At 36.4% G+C, this 22,301-nt stretch overlaps 1 protein-coding gene across 18 annotated transcripts in view; it reads right to left on the bottom strand.

The window, feature by feature from the left end:
- The window catches only part of RPS6KC1 (ribosomal protein S6 kinase C1), a 218,266-nt gene that overhangs the window by 99,531 nt on the left and 96,434 nt on the right, over positions 1 to 22,301 (bottom strand). For 17 of the 18 annotated variants that reach the window (XR_004434345.1, XM_033199771.1, XM_033199778.1 and 14 more), the window contains one exon: positions 4,787 to 4,902. Coding sequence is in view for 17 of the 18 variants with exons in the window: in XM_033199771.1 (XP_033055662.1) it covers positions 4,787 to 4,902 (116 nt within the window). In the remaining variant the exon portion in view is untranslated. Of the gene's footprint in view, positions 1 to 4,786; positions 4,903 to 5,511; positions 5,656 to 22,301 lie in introns of those variants that run through there. The other variant, XM_033199780.1, reaches the window with a different exon arrangement.

Here is a 22,301-nt window from a genome sequence, read left to right as displayed (position 1 = left end):
TCATGACCCAACAATCTTCAAAAGCAGAGGTGGCAAGTACATATCATTCAACTGGTCAAGTCCATGGCAGGAATCTCTGCTAATCCCACAGTCTCACAACTCTTCTCAATACAACGCTCCTGGCAGCCACTACTCATGGATTAGAATTGGCACACCAGTTAAAACCTACTTACTATTGTTGTTCTTGCTCTGTCGCTGAGGCTGGAGTGCAGTGACACGATCTCGGCTCACTGCAACCTCGACCTCCCAGGCTCAAACGATAGCCTCGTGCCTCAGCCTCCTGAGTAGCTGGGGTTACTGGCATGTGCCACCACACCTGGCTAATTTTTTTTTGTAGTAGAGACGGGGTTTCACCATGTTGGCCAGGCTAGTCTCGAATGCCTGGCCTCAAGTGATCCACCTGCCTCAGCCTTCCAAAGTGCTGGGATTACAGGCCTGTTGTACATTCTTTAAAAGGCTTTGTTTCTGTTTGGGGATTTGTTTTTGAAGTTGCTGTTCAGCCTGCCCACTGTCTTTTTCACTCGATATTATTTCCTGTTCTCAATGAGCTCTCTCCATTCTTCCCAATCTGTTGGTGCAGTACTTCTTAAACTTTCATGTGTATGTGCATCACCTGATGATCTTGTTAAAAAGAAGATTCTGATTCAGTAGGTCTGATATTCTGCATGTCCACCAAGCTCTCAGGTAATGCTAATGATGCTGGTTCACCAACCACATTTAAAAGAGGTTTACTTACTCCTCAAATAACCTGAGAGAGAGTAACCACTATTGCAGGAAAATACGCAATCAAGGGCAAAAGGAAAGTACCACAAAGAGTGTATCAAGAAACCACACTCTGAACTCTAATGTCTAATTATGCCAGAGCTCCTGAATTTGGCTTCATCCCTGAATTTTTGGCTTTGCAAAGACTTTCATGGGCAATCTACTAACCCTAATACCCAGTCTCCTGAGCTGCACTAGGTCACATTTCAAGCCTGACACTGAATTGTAGGCCTATTACTGACTTAAGCAAATGTCTCACTGAAAGCAAATTTAAAATATTTTCTAAGGAATAATGGAATAATATCAATTAATAATACAAGCAAACAAAATGCACAATAGAAAAACACTTTCAGTATTATTATATCAGTTGCATTCAAAATCTACAAATATTCAGGAAAGGTATACATTCTACATATTAATTTTCATTCACACCTTGTAACTGAATAAAAACATATCCACACCTTAAAAACTACACAATATTTTGTTCTAAATTTAGATCATTTATTGTATTTTTCTAAATTTGATCCAGAGTTTCAAATTCCTACAGCTAAAAAAAGCAAAAAAACTATTCTAAATCTTTTCCATGGAGAGCCTCTTTTAACATTACTTCTTAAATCATTCAGTGTTGCCTAAGATTTATTTTTTAAAAAAAGAAAAAAAAAGAAAGAAAGAAATCTGTCTCCTTCAGTTAAGATTCAACCTTTGCTTCAAAAAAACCTCATTTCTTTTTTTTCTGAAACCTGCTCCTAAATTTTCTTGGAACCTTTTAGTAATGAAGCAATGAAGAAAAAGAGTAAGAGAGTGCTTTTTTTCCTTTCTGTGCTTTTGCAAAAAGGACATTAACTTGAATGACTGGGAAACTTAGAACTTTTGTATTTACTATATAAGGATCTCTAAAGTTCAATAAAGCAAACACTTAAAACATCACCGAAAACCTGGGTGGAAGGAGTCATGACAGACTGTACCAAAGGAGAAAACAGTAACTAAGAAAAATTTAAAAAGTCAAAAAGGGTTCCTCTATTGTCTTAATCAACCAGGCTAGAAAGAAATGTTTGCACACTGATTCCAGAGAGAAGTAATATCTGCTTTGCACCAAATTTGAGCTAAAGGGGCCTTAGAAATCATTTATATAAATCTTCTCATCGTGTTGGTTGAAATTCAGGCCCAAAGATGGTTAAAGAAGTGGAATAATAAATGCACCAAGCTAATCACAATCCTCTGAAAGACTTTTAAATTATACATAAGAAAATAATCAAGCATGCTCTTGGCCAAAACGGGCCAGGCTTAACAAAATAATATACAAAAGGAAAATTTAAAAAGCAAATGTTTACCGTGAGAGAAAAATACTGTGCCTACTCTCCTCTAGCCTCCTTGCCTAAGAACTGAAAAAATCCTACATGTCAAATCAGATTCAGATGACACCCCTTTTTATCCTTTCTGATAGAATTTCCCATTCTTCTACATGGCTCTTACCAGTGTAACTTTGTTTGCTCAACTATGTACATATATAGGTCCTCAACTATGCTACAGGATTTGCAAGAGCAGGCTGTGTCATCATCTTTTGTATAACTCCAAAGTATATCTAGTTTGATTCTATACACAGTCTTAACAGATGCTTAATGAGTTAGTGTATAATCAAATGTAATCACCTTTCCTATATTAGATCTCTTCTGTTTTATTCTCATTAGCAGTTATACTTGAAGAAATTCTGACTGATATACTTCATGGTTCTATTCTTCTAGTCTAAACTACACAGGAGGCTCAACGTACTTATTTACCTAAGAAATTATTGCTTCATAGACATGCCTATAGGAAACTAACAGGAATGCAAAAGTGGGAGGATTACATAAATAAGTATAGGTAGACCATTCAAATTTAATGTTATAAGAATGAATAGAAGACTGATAATTTTAAATCCCTAAAACTTTTAGAATATTAGCCAGGCGCGGTGGCTCACGCCTGTAATCCCAAGCACTTTGGGAGGCCAAGGCGGGTAGATCACCTTAGATCAGGAGTTCGAGACCAGGCTAGCCAACATGGCGAAACCCCATCTCTACTAAAAATACAAAAATTAAACAGGTATGGTGGCATGCGCCTGTAGTCCCAGCTACTTGGGAGGCTGAGGCAGGAGAATCACTTGAACCCGGGAGGCAGAGGTTACAGTGAGCCAAGATCACGCCACTGCACTCCAGCCTGGGTGACACAGCGAGACTCCATCTCAAAAAAAAAAAAAAAAAAATTTAAAAAGTAAACAATTTAAAACAATTTTTAGAATATTTATAAGACATATTTAGTAAAACAAGTTTGCAGGGAATTATGTTAATGCTTTTATCAATGCCCCCCTCCAAAATGAAATTGAGTACATATACACATTAGTACTACACAGGAGGAAGGTTGCCAATCCCATGGAAAAAGTAATGTTCACATAAATATTCCACTTAAAAAGATAAAATTCAACGGCAAAAAAGTAAAGGAAGTAAACTTAATAATATAATTAAAAGAACCATGATAGAGAATAGGATAGATTAGCAAACAGAATACAGACTAGAAGAGTCACAGTAATTCACAATCTGAAAATGAATCAGCAGAATAATGTCATTTAAAACACAATCATTATGTTAAAGCAACATAAGTATATTGCTTGCAAGCTGAAATACAATCCTTTTGTTCTATAAGACATGGTCAAACACTTAACATCAGAAATTCTCAGAATGTCTTACACTGATCAGTACTATCAGTACTAAGATCAGTGCTATCTTATCATTTTCAAAAAGTATACAAAGCATAAAAATGTGTGGGAAAAAGTATGTAAGGCGGTATATGAATGGGAAATGAAGAATGAGGCTAAAACTTAAGTTTTTGGCTTATGGGCTGATCTTTGTGCTAGAGAGGCATTTGATTTATGTGTATCTGTGTAATCCACATATGAGTGATTTTTTTTTTTTTACTTCATTTAATCCTAGTAACTACCCAGCAAAAAATCACTATATTCTCATTAATCAGATATAGAAACTGACATTCAGAAGCGGGATTAAGCATCTTGTCCAATCTTCTATGACTTCAAGTGGCAGAGCTGGATATGAACAAGGCTGCCTGACTCTTAGATCAATGAAGACAACAAACTATTTGGGAGGCCAAGGCAGGCGGATTATGAAGTCAGGAGATCGAGACTATCCTGGCTAACATGATGAAACCCCGTCTCTACTAAAAATACAAAAAAGTTAGTCCCAGCTACTCAGGAGGCTGAGGCAGAAGAATGGCGTGAACCTGGGAGGCAGAGCTTGCAGTGAGCCTAGATCGTGCCACTGCACTCCAGCCTAGGGGACAGACTGAGACTCCATCTCAAAAAAAAAAAAAAACAAAAAAAAACACTAAACCCTTTTCCCATCTCCAGAAGACACAATTCTTAAATTGCATCAGAAAAGCTTAGTGTGATATAAAGAAAAAAATAACAGAAAAGTTTCCTCCAGAAATTTGCCAAATCCAGGTTGATACAGCATAAAAACAATAATAACCTGCAATGCTTCTAACGTTTTCAGCATTCATCTGCCTTAGACAAGTCTAGGGGAAGTCCCAAATAACCTAACTATCCCTGCTAGAATTATGCTTTTATAATTTCAAGTGACCAATAGCATATACTTGTGTAAGTTATGCTTAAAATGAATAGTTTTAACATGAATCAATAAAACTGGAGAACAATTATACAAGAATCACAATCTAACTTTAAAAAGTCCAAATACAAATAGATATCATAACAGTATAAATTACTGTCAATCTACAGATGAGGAAATTAAGGGTACGGTAAGAAACTAATAAAAGACCAAGAAAAGGAGAAAGCAAGTGTCATTTTATTCCACTTTTGGTGGTTTGCTATAATGCTTTTCTCTCTACCAACAACCTTTATGAAAATTATTAATAAAATTCAAAAAATCAAAATCCTATAACATTCTAATTACAAATAAAGCTGACAGACTAGACAGCAAAAAATCACTGAAGAAAATACACAACAAAATATGAGACATACCTGAGATACATCATCAAGTTGAAGTTTCCCATAAAGACTAGAGATACTTTCGGCCCGCATGAGATACTCAGCTGTTCTTCTCTTCACAGCTTCTCGACGGGTAGGGCTTGACTCTCCTAAAAAAAAAATCTGAATATGTAAAAAATAAACTTTCTTCAGTTCAACCTGAAAATTAACTTCCTTGTACCCAATGTGCTGCTTATTCACGTTTCTAACTGAAAAGAAGAGATATTCAAAATTGGAAAAGACATGAAAGTTATTAATATCAACCAAGTCTAACTACTACCCCCCACTGATTTCATTTATCCAAATTCTAACATTCTCCTATTTAAATATGTATTGACAATTTGACGTATTTTAGTAGGAGTCAAATATATAAGAAATGTCTATCTGTAAAAAGCTCTGAAGACAAAAAGACTAGCTGTAGTCCAGACATTATACACCTAAGCAAACTCAACAAATAGGACCAAATGCAACAGATGTTTTGTGTGTGTGTGTGTGTCTACAACCTTGGTTTTTTCTAAAAACCAAATCCTATAAAATAATGTTTCCTAGTTTGCTGAACTGAAGTGAAATGAATTATAAAAAAGAGATAATTTCCCCCAAAAGACTACTAATAGAACCCTCTTCTTATTTCTGCCTGGAACAGCATCTTCTCCTGCTTCTGGGAAATGATCCTTTCTTCTTCCCATCCTATTCTTCTACCCCTTCCCCCCATCACTAACCAGGTGGTTTGAATGAAAGCTGCTTTCTTGTTTCAGATGTCAGTCCCTCTAATCACCAAGGTCCATTTAGCCAAGGGTGGGCCCCCCTAGTCACAAGCTGAGCCAATCATAGAATCCTATCCTCCTGGCCACAGTTTAAGAAGGGAGGAATTGGCACAACACAAACTGGACTGTCTTTGTTACTCAAGCTGTAAATAAGAGGAGTACGAACTGCCAACAGCCGGTTTCTGCCAATGCAAAAAAAAGGCCAATGTGAAAAAGCGAACTCGACTCAGAAAGCAGATATGGGAGACTTAAAAGGAAAATAGAAAGAAATCCCAGTGTTTTCAGGTGAACCTACATTCCTCTAACGTAACTGGCATCCCTGATTTCAGGCAAAGCCACATTCCTGCCCTTCTTTCCCTGAGGTAGTTCAAATTTGGATTTCCGCACATGCAAACCAAAGAATTCTGACTAAATACAGACCTCAACGAAAAGCTGCAACAAAGTTGGGATTGCAATTTTGCTAAATAACTTTCCTTTCACGCTTTTACATTACTATTCCACCTCTTCTCTTTTATGAGGAATTCACAAATATAACTGGTCTTGGTGGGGGAAAAAATTCTATTGCTTTTTAACCGTGGAACCATCTACATTTATGTATTAACTCTCCAACTCCTCAACCCACAATTAAAATGTCAGTGTACTTCTACCTCTACCCTTACAATCTGCTTACTTCTAAATGCAAGGTTTTAGAGGGCTTTTCTACTCAGTTGAAAAATGAGTATCTTCTGTGAAAATCACTTAAATAACTATAACATACTTTGAAGATAAATATGCCATATAATAACAGCTATTCACTATTTCTACACAATACTAGTCCTTTGGTTTAGGGTTTACTGTGTCTGCAGTCTGCTATTTCCATTCTCACCAGCTCTTCTCATTTCAGATTATGCCTTCCAAGCCCTAATTTAAATCCCCATTTAAGATTTTTGATCCACCTTAGGCTCAAATATAATAAAAACTATGGCAATTTACCTTTAAATTCAGTGTGTTTAAGCTTTAATAACGTTTCAAAATTTGCTTTGTGAAAAAAAATCAACTCATCTCACAAAATAATTTGGAATTCGAAAATGCCAAGATATGGAACACCTAGTTAAAGCTAGAGTTAAAGTCATATTTTATAATCAAATTACTATTTTTTAAACTTTTGGTTTTTCTGCCACTTTCTAGGCAGTCTCCATAGCAACAGAGAAACAAGAACCAGAAGCCAGAAGTTGAAATGGACTCCTGCTGAATATGGTGGTTCCACTTCCAAGGAAACTACAATGAAGTGATGGAAATACTGAAAGGCTTTTTAAATGTAGCCTTATACATAGGCCAGGTGCAGTGGCTCATGCCTATAATCCCAGCACTTTGGGAGGCCGAGGCAAGTGGATCCCCTGAGGTCAGGAGTTTGAGACCAGCCTGGCCCACATGGAGAAACCCCGTCTCTACTAAAAACACAAAATTGGCCAGGCACGGTGGCTCATGCCTGTAATCCCAGCACTTTGGGAGGCCGAGGCAGGTGGATCACGAGGTCAGGAGATCGAGACCATCCTGGTCTACTAAAAATACAAAAACTTAGCTGGGCATGGTGGTGGGCAACTGTAGTCCCAGTTACTTGGGAGGTTGAGGCAGGAGAATGGCGTGAACCCAGGAGGCGGAGCTTGCAGTGAGCCAAGATCGTGCCACTGCACTCCAGCCTGGGCGACAGTGTAAGAGACTCTATCTCAAAAAAACAAAAACAACAACAAAAAACATAAAATTAGCCAGGCATGGTGGCGGGTACCTGTAATACCAGCTATTCACTAGGGTAAGGCAGGAGAATCACTTGAACCCAGGAGGCAGAGGTTGCAGTGAACTGAGATCACGTCACTGCACTCCAGCCTGGGTGACAGAGCGAGACTCGGTCTCGGAAAAAAAAAAAGTAACCTTATACGTAAATACTATGGTTCCTTCCTTATCAGTCCCTTAAAAGGAGGTCATCATTACTGCTGATCAAAAGCAGCATTCAAGAATAAAAACTATCTCTTGAAGATTTCTGCTCCTGGATGTTTATTCAGGTTTGTCAGCATCAGCAAAAAAAAAAAAAAGATGACTCTACAGAGTTCCAGGATATTTCTAACTAGTCAAATTACTGACAAATGTGACTTTAAACAGATTTTAATTGACTAAAAAATGTTTACTTAACTCTAACCTGCTTGATTTCTTGTTCTCCATTTTAAAATACGCACACACACAGTCCACAATGATTATCTGTTAATCATTCAGCTAGAGCAAGAATTTCTACTGGGCTTACGCATTCAAAAAAGAAAAACTAGGCTGTGGCTCACTCCTATAATCCCAGCACTTTGGGAGGCCAAGGTGAGAGAACTGCTTGATCCCAGGAGTTCAACACAAGCCTGGGCAACACAGCAAGACCCCATGTCTGTCTCTACTGAAAATACAAAAACCAGCCAAGCATGTTGGTGTGCACCTGTGGTTCCAGCTACTTGGGAGGCTGAGGTGGGAGGATCACTTGAACCCAGGAAATCATGGCTGCAGTAAGCCATGCTCATGTCACTGCATGAACCACTGTACTCCAGCCTGGGGAACAGAGCAAGATTCCATCTTTAAAGAAAAACTGTTCCCATTATTCAATAACCTTTATGTTAAAAAGTTCTGGTGTATCATGAAAGATGTCTTAATGTGGATTGTGACAACCTGTGTTTCTTCACCTTCTCAATTTCTGATCATACAGGGTGATTACAGTGTGTGATCTCTGACAGGGAGTGGCTGAGTAGATGTGAGGAGAAAATCCAAAGTTGTTGATGAAATTTACAGAAACACTCAATTACCCATCCTGTGTTTCTCAGTGCACCATCTCTGACTTCAGTAACTAAGAAAAGTTTTATAGAAGGCATGGTATACAGATAACGGAATCCAGAAATTCTAACTTATCCAAGAAGCCATCACCATTTGGCACCCTTCATTATACTACATTCTATTTATAAGAAATATATTTCTTCTCTTTCATAAGAAAATTAAGTCTCAGGAATGTGAAATGCCTTTCTCAGCTACACAGTTACTTTAAGAGCCTGAACCTAAACCATGTCATACACCATACTTCAGGGTACTTGCCACTATCTTAAGCTACCTTTCAATATAAAGTACCGTAACTGAATTTGAATTTGATTATTCAACTGTTTCTGAATAGAACAAGAAAAATACAGAGCATGGGAGAAGCACAGGTGAGTATGGAAACAAAGATACAGAGAAATAAACATAAGAATTTGAGAAAGGTGCCTGTCAGGCAACAAAACAAAGTGGAATCAGAATGGAAAGACAAAGACAACAGACAAACATACAGGAGAACTGGAGCTACAAAGAGGTATATGTCATACCATGTAAAAGAGAATAGGCCTTTCTGGAAAAAACTGGTCTCTTGAACATCTTTATTACCCAAATATTTATTTGGAAAACAATGGCCTTTTCTCATTTACCCATTTAAAAAAAAACTCAAGGGGCATTTTTACTCATGGAACTAATACAATTCATTTAGCAACCTAGAATAAAAAATAGTTCTTCCAATTCTACCCCTAGTCACTAAAAAGAATATAACTAACAGCCTCATCATTTGTTTAACAAAAGAAAAGCCATGCTGGAGGAAGAACAAGCCAATTTAAACATCTTGAAAGACAATGTGTCTGTATCTGTGTTTCATGGGAAATTTTAAGGGGTTATTAAGAGTATTTTGACTCCATTTGATTTTTGCCACATGCACAGAACTTAATCCCCACATAAGACTCTACTTAGTCACATTTTATTATATTCTTATCTTTATTTCGCTACACCACAAATACTCTCCCAGTGGGCCCTGTGCTTAGTCGAGCATGCTTGATTTCATTCAGATTTATCACAATAGAAAGAACATCCAAATCAAACCGGGTTTGAGTTTCTGTTTGTTGCTGCTTTTTTGCTTTCTTTTTTTTTTTTTTTTAACAACTTTAGTCACATAAAAGAAAACTCACGCTTGAGATGGCCTTGGTAGTTATAGTCAGTTTTTTTTTAAGTGCTGATTTATTACGTATAATGGTGTTTTGTTCTTTTCAGGTACAGCCTACCATTTCTGCCTTATGCTAAGTGTTCTGACAACAAAAGGCAACCTTGAGAAGAACAGTAATTTATAGTTCTACGTGTCTACCACAACTCTGAAGCCATCAGCCTTTCCATGTATAACATGAACCAGTCAGGGAATCTGATTTCCATTTGCATTTAGTCAACCCCCTATTAACGTTTTTTCAAAACCAATTTCATGTGACCCCTAGAAATTCAGAGAGTCACCAAAGAATAGTAAAAGCAAAAGTCATAATATTGATGCCCAAGCAATGCCTCAATTATGATTGTTTTCAATGATGTTTAGCAGTTTTTCTGCTATCAGTAACACTAAATGAAAACACATATTATACATCATTATATCATAGAGTGTTAAATACCTACAGGGATAGTGTTCTTTTAGACTCAACAACTTCTTTCTGCTCCCTAACCTATTTTTCCTTGTTATGCAATTTTAAAGAGAGAATCCAGACTTATTTACTCCCTTCAAAGTAACATTGCTGGCCAAGTAGGGTGAGTCACGCCTGTAATCTCAGCACTTTGAGAGGCTGAGGTAGGAAGATGGCTTGAGCCCAGGAGTTTGAGATCAGCTGGGGCAATATAGTGGGACCCCACCTCTACAAAAAAATTTTTTTTAATTCGCCAGGCCTGGTGGTACACACCTGTAGTCCCAGCCACTGGGGAGGCTGAGATGGGAAGATTGCTTGAGCTCAGGGGTTCCAGGCTGCAATGAGCTGTGATGGCACCACTGTACTCAAGCCTGGGCAACAGATAGAGATATTGGCCAGGCAATAAAAATGGCCAGTCTCTTAGTGATGAGAAACTCTTGTCCAAATAATAATTTGCAGTCCAAACTCTTGTCCAAATAATAATAATAGCAATCCCTTAAGTTTCTCTTGTTCTAAAGTCAAATGGCTTATAAAAAATTAAGATTAAAACATCACAAAGAGCGAATGACAGACATCAAAGGAAAAAGAAAGGGCCAAAACTAAGGAACTAAAATTTTTCCTTATGAGAAGGAATAATAATATAATCAGAGAAAATTTGGAAATGAAACACCACGTACATTATGAATTTTTAATCTGCCATACTGTTAAATATGGAAAGTCTCCTGACCCCCAAAAAAGGATTCTGCTCATTGTTTCACTGGCCATAAGATACATCTTAAGAGAAGTAGCAAATCTACGGAAGAATCTAGAGTTCAATAATTGTTTTCTTGATGCCATGATATTAATTCCCATATTTTTCCTTTGAAATGATGTAAAGTGATCAAGAGAATTACTGATAACAAGCAGTTTATTATTCTCAACCCATGAAGTTTCAAACTCCTTTAATGCATCTCTACCTTAAAAATTAAATTGACTTAGTGTATTAATACATCAGAATTAGAACAGACCCCATTCCATCTTTCTTCAAATGGCTGTTAACATAAACAGATATATCTCCATATTTAAACAATTCAAAGAATGAGGGCAGGTAAAGTGGCCCACACCTGTAATCCCAGCACTTTGGGAGGCCAAAGCAGGTGGATCATTTGAGGTCAGGAGTTCAAGACCAGCCTGGCCAACATGGTGAAACCCCACCTCTATTAAAAATACAAAAATTAGCTGGGCATGGTGGTGCACACCTGTAATCCCAGCTACTCAGGTGGTTAAGGCAGGAGAATCATTTGAACCTGGGAGGCAGAAGCTGCAGTAAGCTGAGATGGTGCCCCTGCACTCCACCCTGGGTGACAGAGTGAGACTTTGTCTCCAAAAACAAAAAGAATGAGTCAAGTAATACTCTCAGACTATATCACATTTGAAAACAATTTCAGAGTAACAGAGAAAATCCTCCCCAACAATTAACTTTCTTTATATAAGCTACCAGAGTGAAAATGTTCTCTACCATTTATTCCTGCCCCTCCTATCCCCTTTAAAAGACGCCTAATAGTTTCTGAGTTATCTACTATGTTCCAGGCACATGGTCATCTCAATGTTTATAGTCGTCTCAGCACTGTCATAGAACATTACATGTAGAAGACCTTCAATAAAATTTTGTTAAACAAATGAATGGATAAGTATATAAATTACTTGCCACCACTATTATTATTTTTTTATTATACTTTAAGTTATAGGGTACATGTGCACAACATGTGCAGGTCTGTTACATATATATTCATGTGCCATGTTGGTTTTCTGCACCCATTAATTCGTCATTTACATTAGGTATTTCTCCTAATGCTATCCCTCCCCCATGCCACCACCCCACGACAGACTCCAGTGTGTGATGTTCCCCGCCCTGTGTCCAGGTGTTCTCATTGTTCAATTCCCACCTATGAGTAAGAACATGCGGTGTTTGGTTTGCTGTCCTTGTGATTGTTTGCTCAGAATGATGGTTTCCAGCTTCATCCATGTCCCTACAAAGGACATGAACTCATCCTTTTTTATGGCTGCATAGTATTCCATGGTGTATATGACTTGCCACCACTATTATAAGGTCTGATAACAATACCTTCATGCATACTGATGTATCAATTACCTCTTTCTACAATTTAGTGCCTTTCTCTAACTTAAACAATAGCTATATAAAATGCATGTCAGGGAAAGTATCTTTAATTATGGCCTTCATCATCTGTGTAGCTGAAATGCAAACAAAAGGAATACAGGTGAACATAGTCCAAAAGAAGCATGATTGGACTAAAAAGAGAATCTATATTTTGATTTAATTTTACGAAAAATTGTCATAACACGAGGAAAATATAGCATAGATACTCTAAGTAAGTATAAACCACTGTGTAAACAGAATGATGTCTAAAAAGCTATCTTTTTATTGTTTGACAGTTATAATTTTGAAAGATGTGTCCCTTAATATTTTGTAAAGGTAAAATATCTCTGTATAATGACCTGGCTATTTTTCAGATGAAACCCATTTTGAGAACACTAATGGCAACACAGTATGCTTCTGAGAAAAAGCAGATTTACAGTTTTAATACTTCATAAGACAGAAGAAATAAGCTGAACTGTGTAATTTACACATGACAAACTTTAATTATAAAGATATAACAAGCTATAAGTAATATAAAACTGCATAACTCAAGTAATTACAAAATAGCGATTAACTCTTTCTCAAGGTGCCTAATACCCTGTCAGTACTAAAATAATAGATTTTCATTTAGGGTTTTTTGTTTCATTTGGTTTACTTTAAAATAATCATAGATAATCACATTTCTTCTGATCAGAATCAAAAATTTTTTGAGTACTCACAGGGAATAAACCAGCCATCTCAAATGTTTTTAAACTGTATTGCTAAAGATATAAAAATGTGGTGATACTGATGACAGAGATCGGCTAATAAAAAACACTTCGAGAATCCTCATCTATCTCTCCGCTTTTGCTATAGAGCAGCTGTGCCTCACAGATTCACATGAATGAAAATATTTAGATGAGAAACCACCCACTTAGTTTATTTTCCATATGACTTTCCTGTAATTATTTTGTAAACTGTTCACACAACAATACATAAAAACATCTGCAAAAACAGGTAATTAATGTGTCAAGCCAAACTAATGCATTTTTTATGGTGTCCATGCTTCGTCAACTGTAATTATAACTCTTTTTTAAGCAAATGATGATGTGTTTGTTGCAATGTGCAAGTGGTTATTTTAGATGCTCTGTTTACTGTTCATAGAATCTGAATATAAAACTCCACAGCTACTTTACCCCACATCAATGCTTTACCTAGCTTTCTACTGAAGCAGGAAAGTGGCTCTCTTTTCCAAGCTATAATTTCCAGTAAACATTTTTGTCATTAAAACATGAAAACTCTCAACATAAAATTTGACACCAAAATAGCCAACAATTCAAGAAGCATATGCCAGGAAACTACTCATCCAGACTTTCTTCCTTCTGTGGTAACCCTGTGGGAAATTCAGCACTTTATGCCAATAGGCTATAGTACACTAAGCCTCCTGAGTTATCAACAGAAGTTTAAGGGTTCATTGTTTTTTTTAATGATATAAAATCCATTCCATCTAGATCCACCAAACATATATCTTGAAATGACAAATGAAAAAGCAAACATACTGTTTTGCATATGAACTTTGTCCTTCTTGAGTTCTCACTACATGAGAGATCATCATAACCATTATTACTACTACTACTATTACATAATAAGTAATAGTGTATACCAATAATCATTCCCAGATGGACATTCCTGGTGGCCCTAGGTAAGTAATCTCTAAAGCTCTATGTTTCCAGAGCAAATTAAATCTAAGATTAAGAAAGAACTACAAACCTACACTAGTTTTCTAGGGTTCCTTCTCTTCCTTAAAAAAGAGGGCAATTTTTCACATATCTGTGACTACTAATTTTAGCACAGAAAAACCTTGGTAATAAACAACTTTCAGGGAACACGACTTTTTGTCTACATGTTTTCAAAAAAAGTTAAAAAAAAAATACTGGAAAAGTAGCCCTATGTGTCCAAGTTTATTTAACTCTTTGTTTTGATGCAAATTGCTCTAAATTGAGCTACTCCTTTTGTAAGTAGAATAAACTAAAATTAATTAAACTTTGCTTTCCCTGAATATTAGCTACTGTGATGTTATGGGTATCTGTCTATCTCCACCTTGTTCCCACAAAGATTGGAAAAGTATTACAACAACTTAAATGAGAGTTTCCCAGCTGCCAAGCCTGAGTTTTAGGTCAAATGGTTATTTTCGGGAACCTGTAGGTGGGTCTGATCAAAACTGAACAGAGCCCTAGTTTCAAGGGTGCTGGAATAAGACACACATTGCCAAGACAAGGCAAGAGAACAAGACAGATCTTACCTGTTAAGGCTAGTAATCAAACACAGGGTGAGAGTAGCAAGAAGTCATAATACTGAGTTACCGGGCTTACACATCTACAAATGTATTTAACTAATACCATTTCAAACGGCTGAATTCTATACATTGTCAAACATTAAGCGTACATAAATTAAACATGTTAATCAAAAGCAGAGCTTACTTCTAAGACTGCATTTAAAAAAAACTATACAGGATCTAACTATATCCGGTCTACAGAAGATACACAGTGATTCAAAGAAGCAACCAGGTTATAAATAAAAAAATGGAAACATACTGTGCAAAAAGTAGTCATAAGAGAGGACAGCTCTACCGATATCTGACAAAATCTATTTTAAGAAAAAAAGTTACCACAGACAATAATAGACATTTTATAATGTTAAAAGGCTATATTAATCAGGAAACTGTAACAACTATAAACATGCATGTATCTACTAACAGATCTCCAAAACAGATGAAGCAAAAAATGACAGAAATAAGGAAATAGACAATTCAACAATACTCATCAGAGATGTCTCAATAATTGCTAGAACAGAGAGACAGAAAATCAGTAATAATGTAGAAAACTTGAACAGTATTATCAACCAACCTGAATTCTGAATCTACAGAATACTCCACACAAAAACGGCAGAGTATGTGTTCCTTATAAGCACACATAGAACATTCTCCAAGACAGACCAAACGAGTCTTAACACATGTAAAATAATTTAAATCATGCAAACTATATTCACTAACCATAACAATTAACTAGAAATCAACAATAAAAAATTGGAAAATTCACATATATTTGAAAACTAAAGAATGCGTATCTAAAAAATACATGAATCAAAGAAGAAACAAAGATAACTGGAAATTATTTCAAGCTGAGTGAAAATGAAAGCAATATATCTAAATGTATGGAATGTGAAAGCAGTGCTTATCCTAAGTAGGAAGTCTGAATGATAAACCAGTGAAAAACAGTAACTTTTCAAGACACAGGCAGCACAATAAGATAGAAACAACAAAATGTTTAAAGGCTGGGGGACAAAGTTAAGGTGTAGAGTTTTTATTAGTCTTCCTTTTGCTTGTCTGTTTATACAAGTGTTAGTTGTTATCAAGTTAAAATAATGGGTTTTAAGATATATTTGCAAGCCTCATGGTAACCTCAAACAAAAAAACATATAATGTACATACAAAAAAATAAAAAGCAAGAAACTAAATCCTATCGCCTTCACTAGAGGAAGACAGGAAGGAAAGAAAGAAGAAAGACCACTACACCACCAGAAAAAAAATAACACAATGGTGTAAGTCCTTACTTATAAATAATAACATTGAATGCAAATGGACTAAACTACAATCAAGACATAAACTGGCTGAATGAATGAAAAAACGAGAACCATGAGTCTGTTGCCTACAAGAAACACACTTCACGTAAAAAGACACAAACAGACTGAAAATAAAGGGATAGAAAAAGATATTCCACACCAATGGATACTAAAAAATATTTTCTGATATATTTATATCAGACAAAATAGATTTCAAAACAAAAACTATAAGAAGAGACAAACAAGGTCACTATATAACGATAAAGGGGTCAATTCAGTGAGAGGATATAACAATTTTAAATATATATGCACCTAACCCTGCGGCATCCAAAAACATAAAGCAAATATTATTAGAGCTAACAAGAGAGATAGGCCCCAATATAATAATGCTGGAGACTTCACCCCGCTTTCTGCATTGGACAGATCTTCCAGACAGAAAAAGCAACAAAGAAACATCAGGCTTAATCTACACTACAGACCAAATGGATCTAATAGATATTTACAGGACATTTCATCCAAGGGCTGCAAAATTCACATTCTTTGCCTCACTACATGGATCATTTCCAAGGACAGACCACATGTTAGGTCACAAAACAAGTTTTAAAACATTCAACAAAAATTGAAATTATTTCAAGGATCTTCTCTGACCACAAGAGAACTGGAAATTAATGACAATACGAATTTTGGAAACTACAGAAATACATGGAAATTAAACAATATGCTCCTGAATGACCAGCGAGTAAATGAAGAAGTAAAGAAAAGAACTGAAAATTTCTTAAAACAAATCATAATGAAAACACAACATCCCAAAACCTATGGGATAAAGCAAAAGCAATACTGAGAGGGAAGTTTAGAACTATAAGTGCCTACATCAAAAAAGAGGAAAAACTTCAAATGAACAATCTAACAACACATCTTATAGAACTAGAAAAGCAAGAGCAAACTAAACCCAAAATGAGTAGAAAAAATAATGAAGATCAGAGTAGCAATGAATGAACTGAAATGAAATAATACAAAAGATGAATGAAACAAAAAGATGGATTTTTGAAAACGTAAGCAAAATTGACAAACTTTTAGCCAAACTAAGAAAAAAAAGAACATACAAATAAACAAAATCAGAAATGTAAAAGGAGACATTATAACTGTTACTGCAGAAATTCAAAGGATCATTAGTAGCTAATACGTGCAACTATATGTCAATAAATTGGAAAGTCTAGAAGAAATGGACAAATTCCTACTTACATACAACCTACCAAGATTGAACCAGTAAAAAACACAAAACCTGAACAGACCAGTAACAGATAATGAGATTGAAGCCACAGTAAAAAGTCTCTCAGTAAAGAAAATCCCAGGACCTGATGGCTTCACTGCTGAATACTATCAAAAATTTAAGGAAGAAATGATACCAGTCCTGCTCATACTATTCTGAAAAATAGAGGAGGAGGGAATACTTACAAACTCATTCTATGAGGCCAGTATTACCCTGATATCAAAACCGGACAAAGACACATCAAAAAAAAAAAAAGAAAACCATAGGCCAATATTTCTGATAAATATCGATGCAAAAATCCTCAACAAAATGCTAACAAACTGAATTCAACAATACATTAGAAAGATCACACATCGTGACCAAGGGAATTTATCCCTTGAGATGCAAAGATGGCTCAACATATGCAAATCAATCAATGTGATACATCATATCAACAGAATGAAAGATAAAAACCAAATAATTATTTCAATGGATGCTGAAAAAGCATTTGATAAAATTTAATGTCCCTTCATGATAAAACCCCTCAAAAAACTAGGTATACAAGGAACACACCTCAACCTAATAAAAGCCATATATGACAGACCCAAAGATAGTATACTGTATGCAGAAAAATTGAAGTCTTTCCTCTTAGATCAGGAACACAAGAAGGATGTCCACTTTTACCACTGTTATTCAACATAGTACTAGAAGTCTTAGCTAGAGCAATCACACAAGAGAAAGATACAAAGGGCATCTAAACTGGAAAGGAAGAAGTCAAATTATCCTTGTTTGCAGATGATATGACCGTGTATTTGCAAAAACTTAAAGATTCCACAAGAAAATTATTAGAACTGATAACAAATTCAGTAAAGTTGCAGGATACAAAATCATTGTACAAAAATCAGCATTTCTATATGCCAACAGTGAACAATATGAGAAAGAAATTTAAAAAGTAATCCCATTTACAACAGTCACAAATAAAATTCAGTATCTAAGAATTAACTTAACCAAAAAAGTGAAAGAGCTCTACAATGAAAACTATAAAACACTGATGAAAAAAAACTGGAGAGGAAATCAAAATATGGAAAAATATTCCATGTGCATGGATTGGTAGAATCAATATTGTTAAAATGTCCATATGACCCACAGCAATCTACAGATCCCATGGAATCCCGATCAAAATACCAAAGACATTCTTCACAGAAATAGAAAAAAACAACCCTAAAATGTATATGGAACCACAAAAGATCCAGAATAGCCAAGGTGATCCTAAGCAAAAAGAAAAAAACTGGAGGAATCACATAACCTGACTTCAAATTATGCTACAGAGCCATTGTAACCAAAACAGCAAGGTACTGGCATCAAAACAGACACATAGATCAGTGGAACAGAATAGAGAACTCAGAAACAAATCCACACACCTACAGTGAACTCATTTTCAACAAAGGTGCCAAGAACGTACACTAGGGAAAAGACAGTTTCTTCAATAAATGGTACTGGGAAAACTGAATACCCATATGCAGAAGAATGAAATTACACCCCTATCTCTTGCCATACACAAAAATCAAATCAAAATGGATTAAAGACTCAAACTCTAAGAACCCAAACTATAAAACCACTACAACAAAACATTGGGGAAAATCTCCAGGATACTGGTTTGGGCAAAGATTTCTTGAGTTATACCCCACAAGCACAAGCAACCAAAGCAAAAATGGACAAATTGGATCACATCAAGTTAAAAAGCTTCCGCACAGCAAATGACACAATCAAAAAAGTGAAGAGACAGCCCATAGAATGGGAGGAAATATTTACAAACTACCCATCTCACAAGGGATTAATAACCAGAATATGTAAGATGCTCAAACAACTCTATAGGGAAAAAAATTTAATAATCTGATCAAAAAATGGGCCTAAGATATGAACTGACATTTTTCAAAAGACATACACATGGCAAACAGACTTAAGGTGCTCAACATCACTGATCATCAGAAAAATGCAAATCAAAACTACAATGAGATATTATCCCTGCCCAGTTAAAATGGCTTATATCCAAAAGATAGGCAATAACAAATACTGGTGAGGATGTGAAGAAAAGGGAACCCTGGTACACTGTTGGTGGGAATGTAAATTAGTACAAGCACTATGCTGTACATAGTTCAACAGTTTGGAGGTTCTTCAAAAAAAAAAAAAAAATTGCAATCCCACAGCTTGGCATGGTAGCTCACACCTGTAATCCTAGCACTTTGGGAGGCCGAGGCGGGCAGATCACGAGGTCAGGAGATCAAGATCATCCTGGCTGACAAGGAGAAACCCCATCTCTACTAAAAATACAAAAAATTACCCGGGCATGGTGGCGGGTGCCTGTAATCAATCCCAGCTACTCAGGAGGATGAGCAGGAGAACTGCTTGAACCCAGGAGGTGGAGGTTGCAGTGAGCCAAGATCACGCCACTGCACTCCAGCCTGGGCGACAAAGCAACACTCTGTCTCAAAAAAAAAAAAAAAAAAAATGCAATCCCACTGCTAGGTATATAATCCAAAGAAAGGAAATCAGTATATCAAAAAGATATCTGTACTCCCATGTTTACTGCAGCACTATTTACAATAGCCAAGATTTGGAAGCAATCTACGTGTCCTACGTATCCACTGACAGATGAACAGATACAGAAAAAATGGTACATATACACAAAAGGGTACTATTGAGTCATGAAAAAGAATGAGATCCTGTCATTTGCAACACCATGGATGCAACTGAAAATCATTGTGTTAAGTGAAATAATCCAGGCACAGAAAGACAAACACTGCATGTCCTTACTTATTTGTGGGATCTAAATATTTTTTTTTAAAAAAAAAATGAATTCATGAGCACACAGAGTAAAAGGATGGTTACCTGAGTCTGGGAAGGATAATTGGGGGTTGCAGGGAGGTGGGATGGTTAACATGTACCAAAAAAAAAAAAAACAGAATGAATGAATAAGACCTACTATTTGATAGTACAACAGGGTGACTATAGTCAATAATAACTTAATTGTACATTTTTTAAAAAAACATAGGGTGTAATTGGATTGTTTGTAACTCAAAGGATAAACGCTTGAGGGGATGGACACCCCATTCTCCGTGATGTACTTATCTGACATTGCATGCCTGTATCAAAACATCTCATGCACCCCATAAATATATACACCTACTATGTACCTACCAAACAATTGGAAAAAAATAAAATTATATATTTTTTAAATTCTTGTGGGAATGGGCCTAATTATTATTCCACAGTATTATTATTTCTTCTATGTATTCTATCTAATGCCACATACTTGAGGTTTCTGAGACTACTTCTTAGGAAGACATTATTCCCAGCCCTGTGTGAGCAACCAGAATTGAGTCTCGGAATCCTTTTGGGATATCTTTTTTGGTCTTGAATAGCTTCCCCACATGCATACACTAATGAGTACTCTGTGTATATTCCAGGAGACATTACCAATCTCTGTACTATTATCTCTCCTCTAGACAAGACATTGGACATCAGGCAATAATTCTAAATATCGTATCCTGGCAGCTCTAACTACAAACTCTAACTTCATTCTTCCTAGCCTCTCAACTTCATCTTCTTAACTCAGAGGTTCTGCCAGGATCCAAATGGCTTACTTCTCCCTGCACCACAACCTAGAAATTCAAGACAGCAACCTGAGACAATCGTGAGCCTAACTTCATCTGTTTCCTCTCAGAAATCACTGTCTTTCATTACCTGACACCCAGTGTCTTGAAAATCATTGTTAAATATATTGTCTGGTATTTTTAGTTACCCATCTTGGTCAGTAGTATAATTTTTTTTTTTTTTAGATGGGAGTCTTGCTCTGTCACCCAGGCTGGAGTGCAGTGGCACGATCTTGGCTCACTGCAACCTCTGCCTCCCAGGTTCAAGTGATTCTCCTGCCTCAGCCTCTCGAGTAGCTGGGATTACAGGCACCCACCACCATGCTGAGCTAATTTTTGTATTTTTAGTAGAGATGGGTTTTCACCATGTTAGCCAGGATGGTCTCGATCTCCTGACCTCGTGATCCACCTGCCTCAGCCTCCCAAAGTGCTGGGATTATAGGTGTGAGCCTCTGAACTCGGCCCTAAATCTTTTTTTTTTTTTTTTAATGTGACTACTAGAAAATTCAAAATTACATATGTGTTGATATGATTTTTCTATTGTACACTGCTGTTGTAGACAGTTATTAAAGTATGTAATCCTGAAATCACCTAAGGAGAATAGGGTAAAGAGCCTAAGAAGGTTGATAACCAAGTCACGATGAATTTCAGCATTTAAAGATCAGGTGGGGAAGAAGAAGCTGGCAAAGTAGACCTAGTAAGGTCAAGAAAGGGGGCCAGGCGCAGTGGCTCACACCTATAATCCCAGCACTGCGGGATGCTTGGGCTGGAGTACTTTTTGAAGCCAGGAGTTCAAGACCAGCCTAGGCAACACAGTGAGACTCCCATTTCTATGAATTCTTTCACAGCTGCAATCCCAGCTACTCTGAAAGCTAAGGTGGGAGGATCACTTGAGTTCAGGAGTTTGATGCTACAGTGAGCTATGATCGTGCCCCTGTACTCCAGCCTGAGCAACAAGGCAAGACCCTGTCTCTAAAAAATAAAAAACTAAAGAATTCCAACTGCCAGAAAATTAAACAATATGCTTATGCTAATTATGACATACTTCTAAGTAATTCACAGGTACAGGAGGCAGAATAATGAGTGGACTCTTGAAGATGTTCATGCCCTAAGCCCAGAACCTGTGTCTATGTTATTTTATGTGGCTAAAGAAACTTTACAAATGTGATTAAGGTTAAGGGTTTTGATATAGGGCAATTATCCTAGATTATTCACATGAGCCCAATCCAATCATATAGCTCCTTAAAACCAGATAAACTTTCCTGGCTGAAGATCACTGTGAAATGTAAGCATGAAAGAATGGTCAGAGCAATGCAAAACTGCTGGCTTTGAGATGGACAAAGGGGACCATAAGCAAAGGCATGCAGGTGGCCACCAGAAGCTAGAAAAGGCAAGAAAACAGTTATTTTTACGTGCAGTTCCCAGGGAAAAAAAAAAAAAAAGGTGCTGCTCACACCATGATTTTTGCCCAGTGTGGTTCATGTCAGATTTCTAACCTACAAAACCATAAAATTAAAAATCTGTTTCGAAAATCATTAAGTTTATGTTAAGTAGTTATAGCACCAATAGAAAACTAATAAAATGAGATTTAAAAATCAAAACAAAAAATGAAAAATATTTTGAACTGATAATAACTAAGGTTTGAC

Source organism: Trachypithecus francoisi, unplaced genomic scaffold (assembly GCF_009764315.1).
Source record: "Trachypithecus francoisi isolate TF-2019V2 unplaced genomic scaffold, Tfra_2.0 Lachesis_group5, whole genome shotgun sequence".
Classification (NCBI taxonomy): Eukaryota; Metazoa; Chordata; class Mammalia; order Primates; family Cercopithecidae; genus Trachypithecus; species Trachypithecus francoisi.
This window is presented reverse-complemented; position numbering and strand designations above follow the sequence as displayed.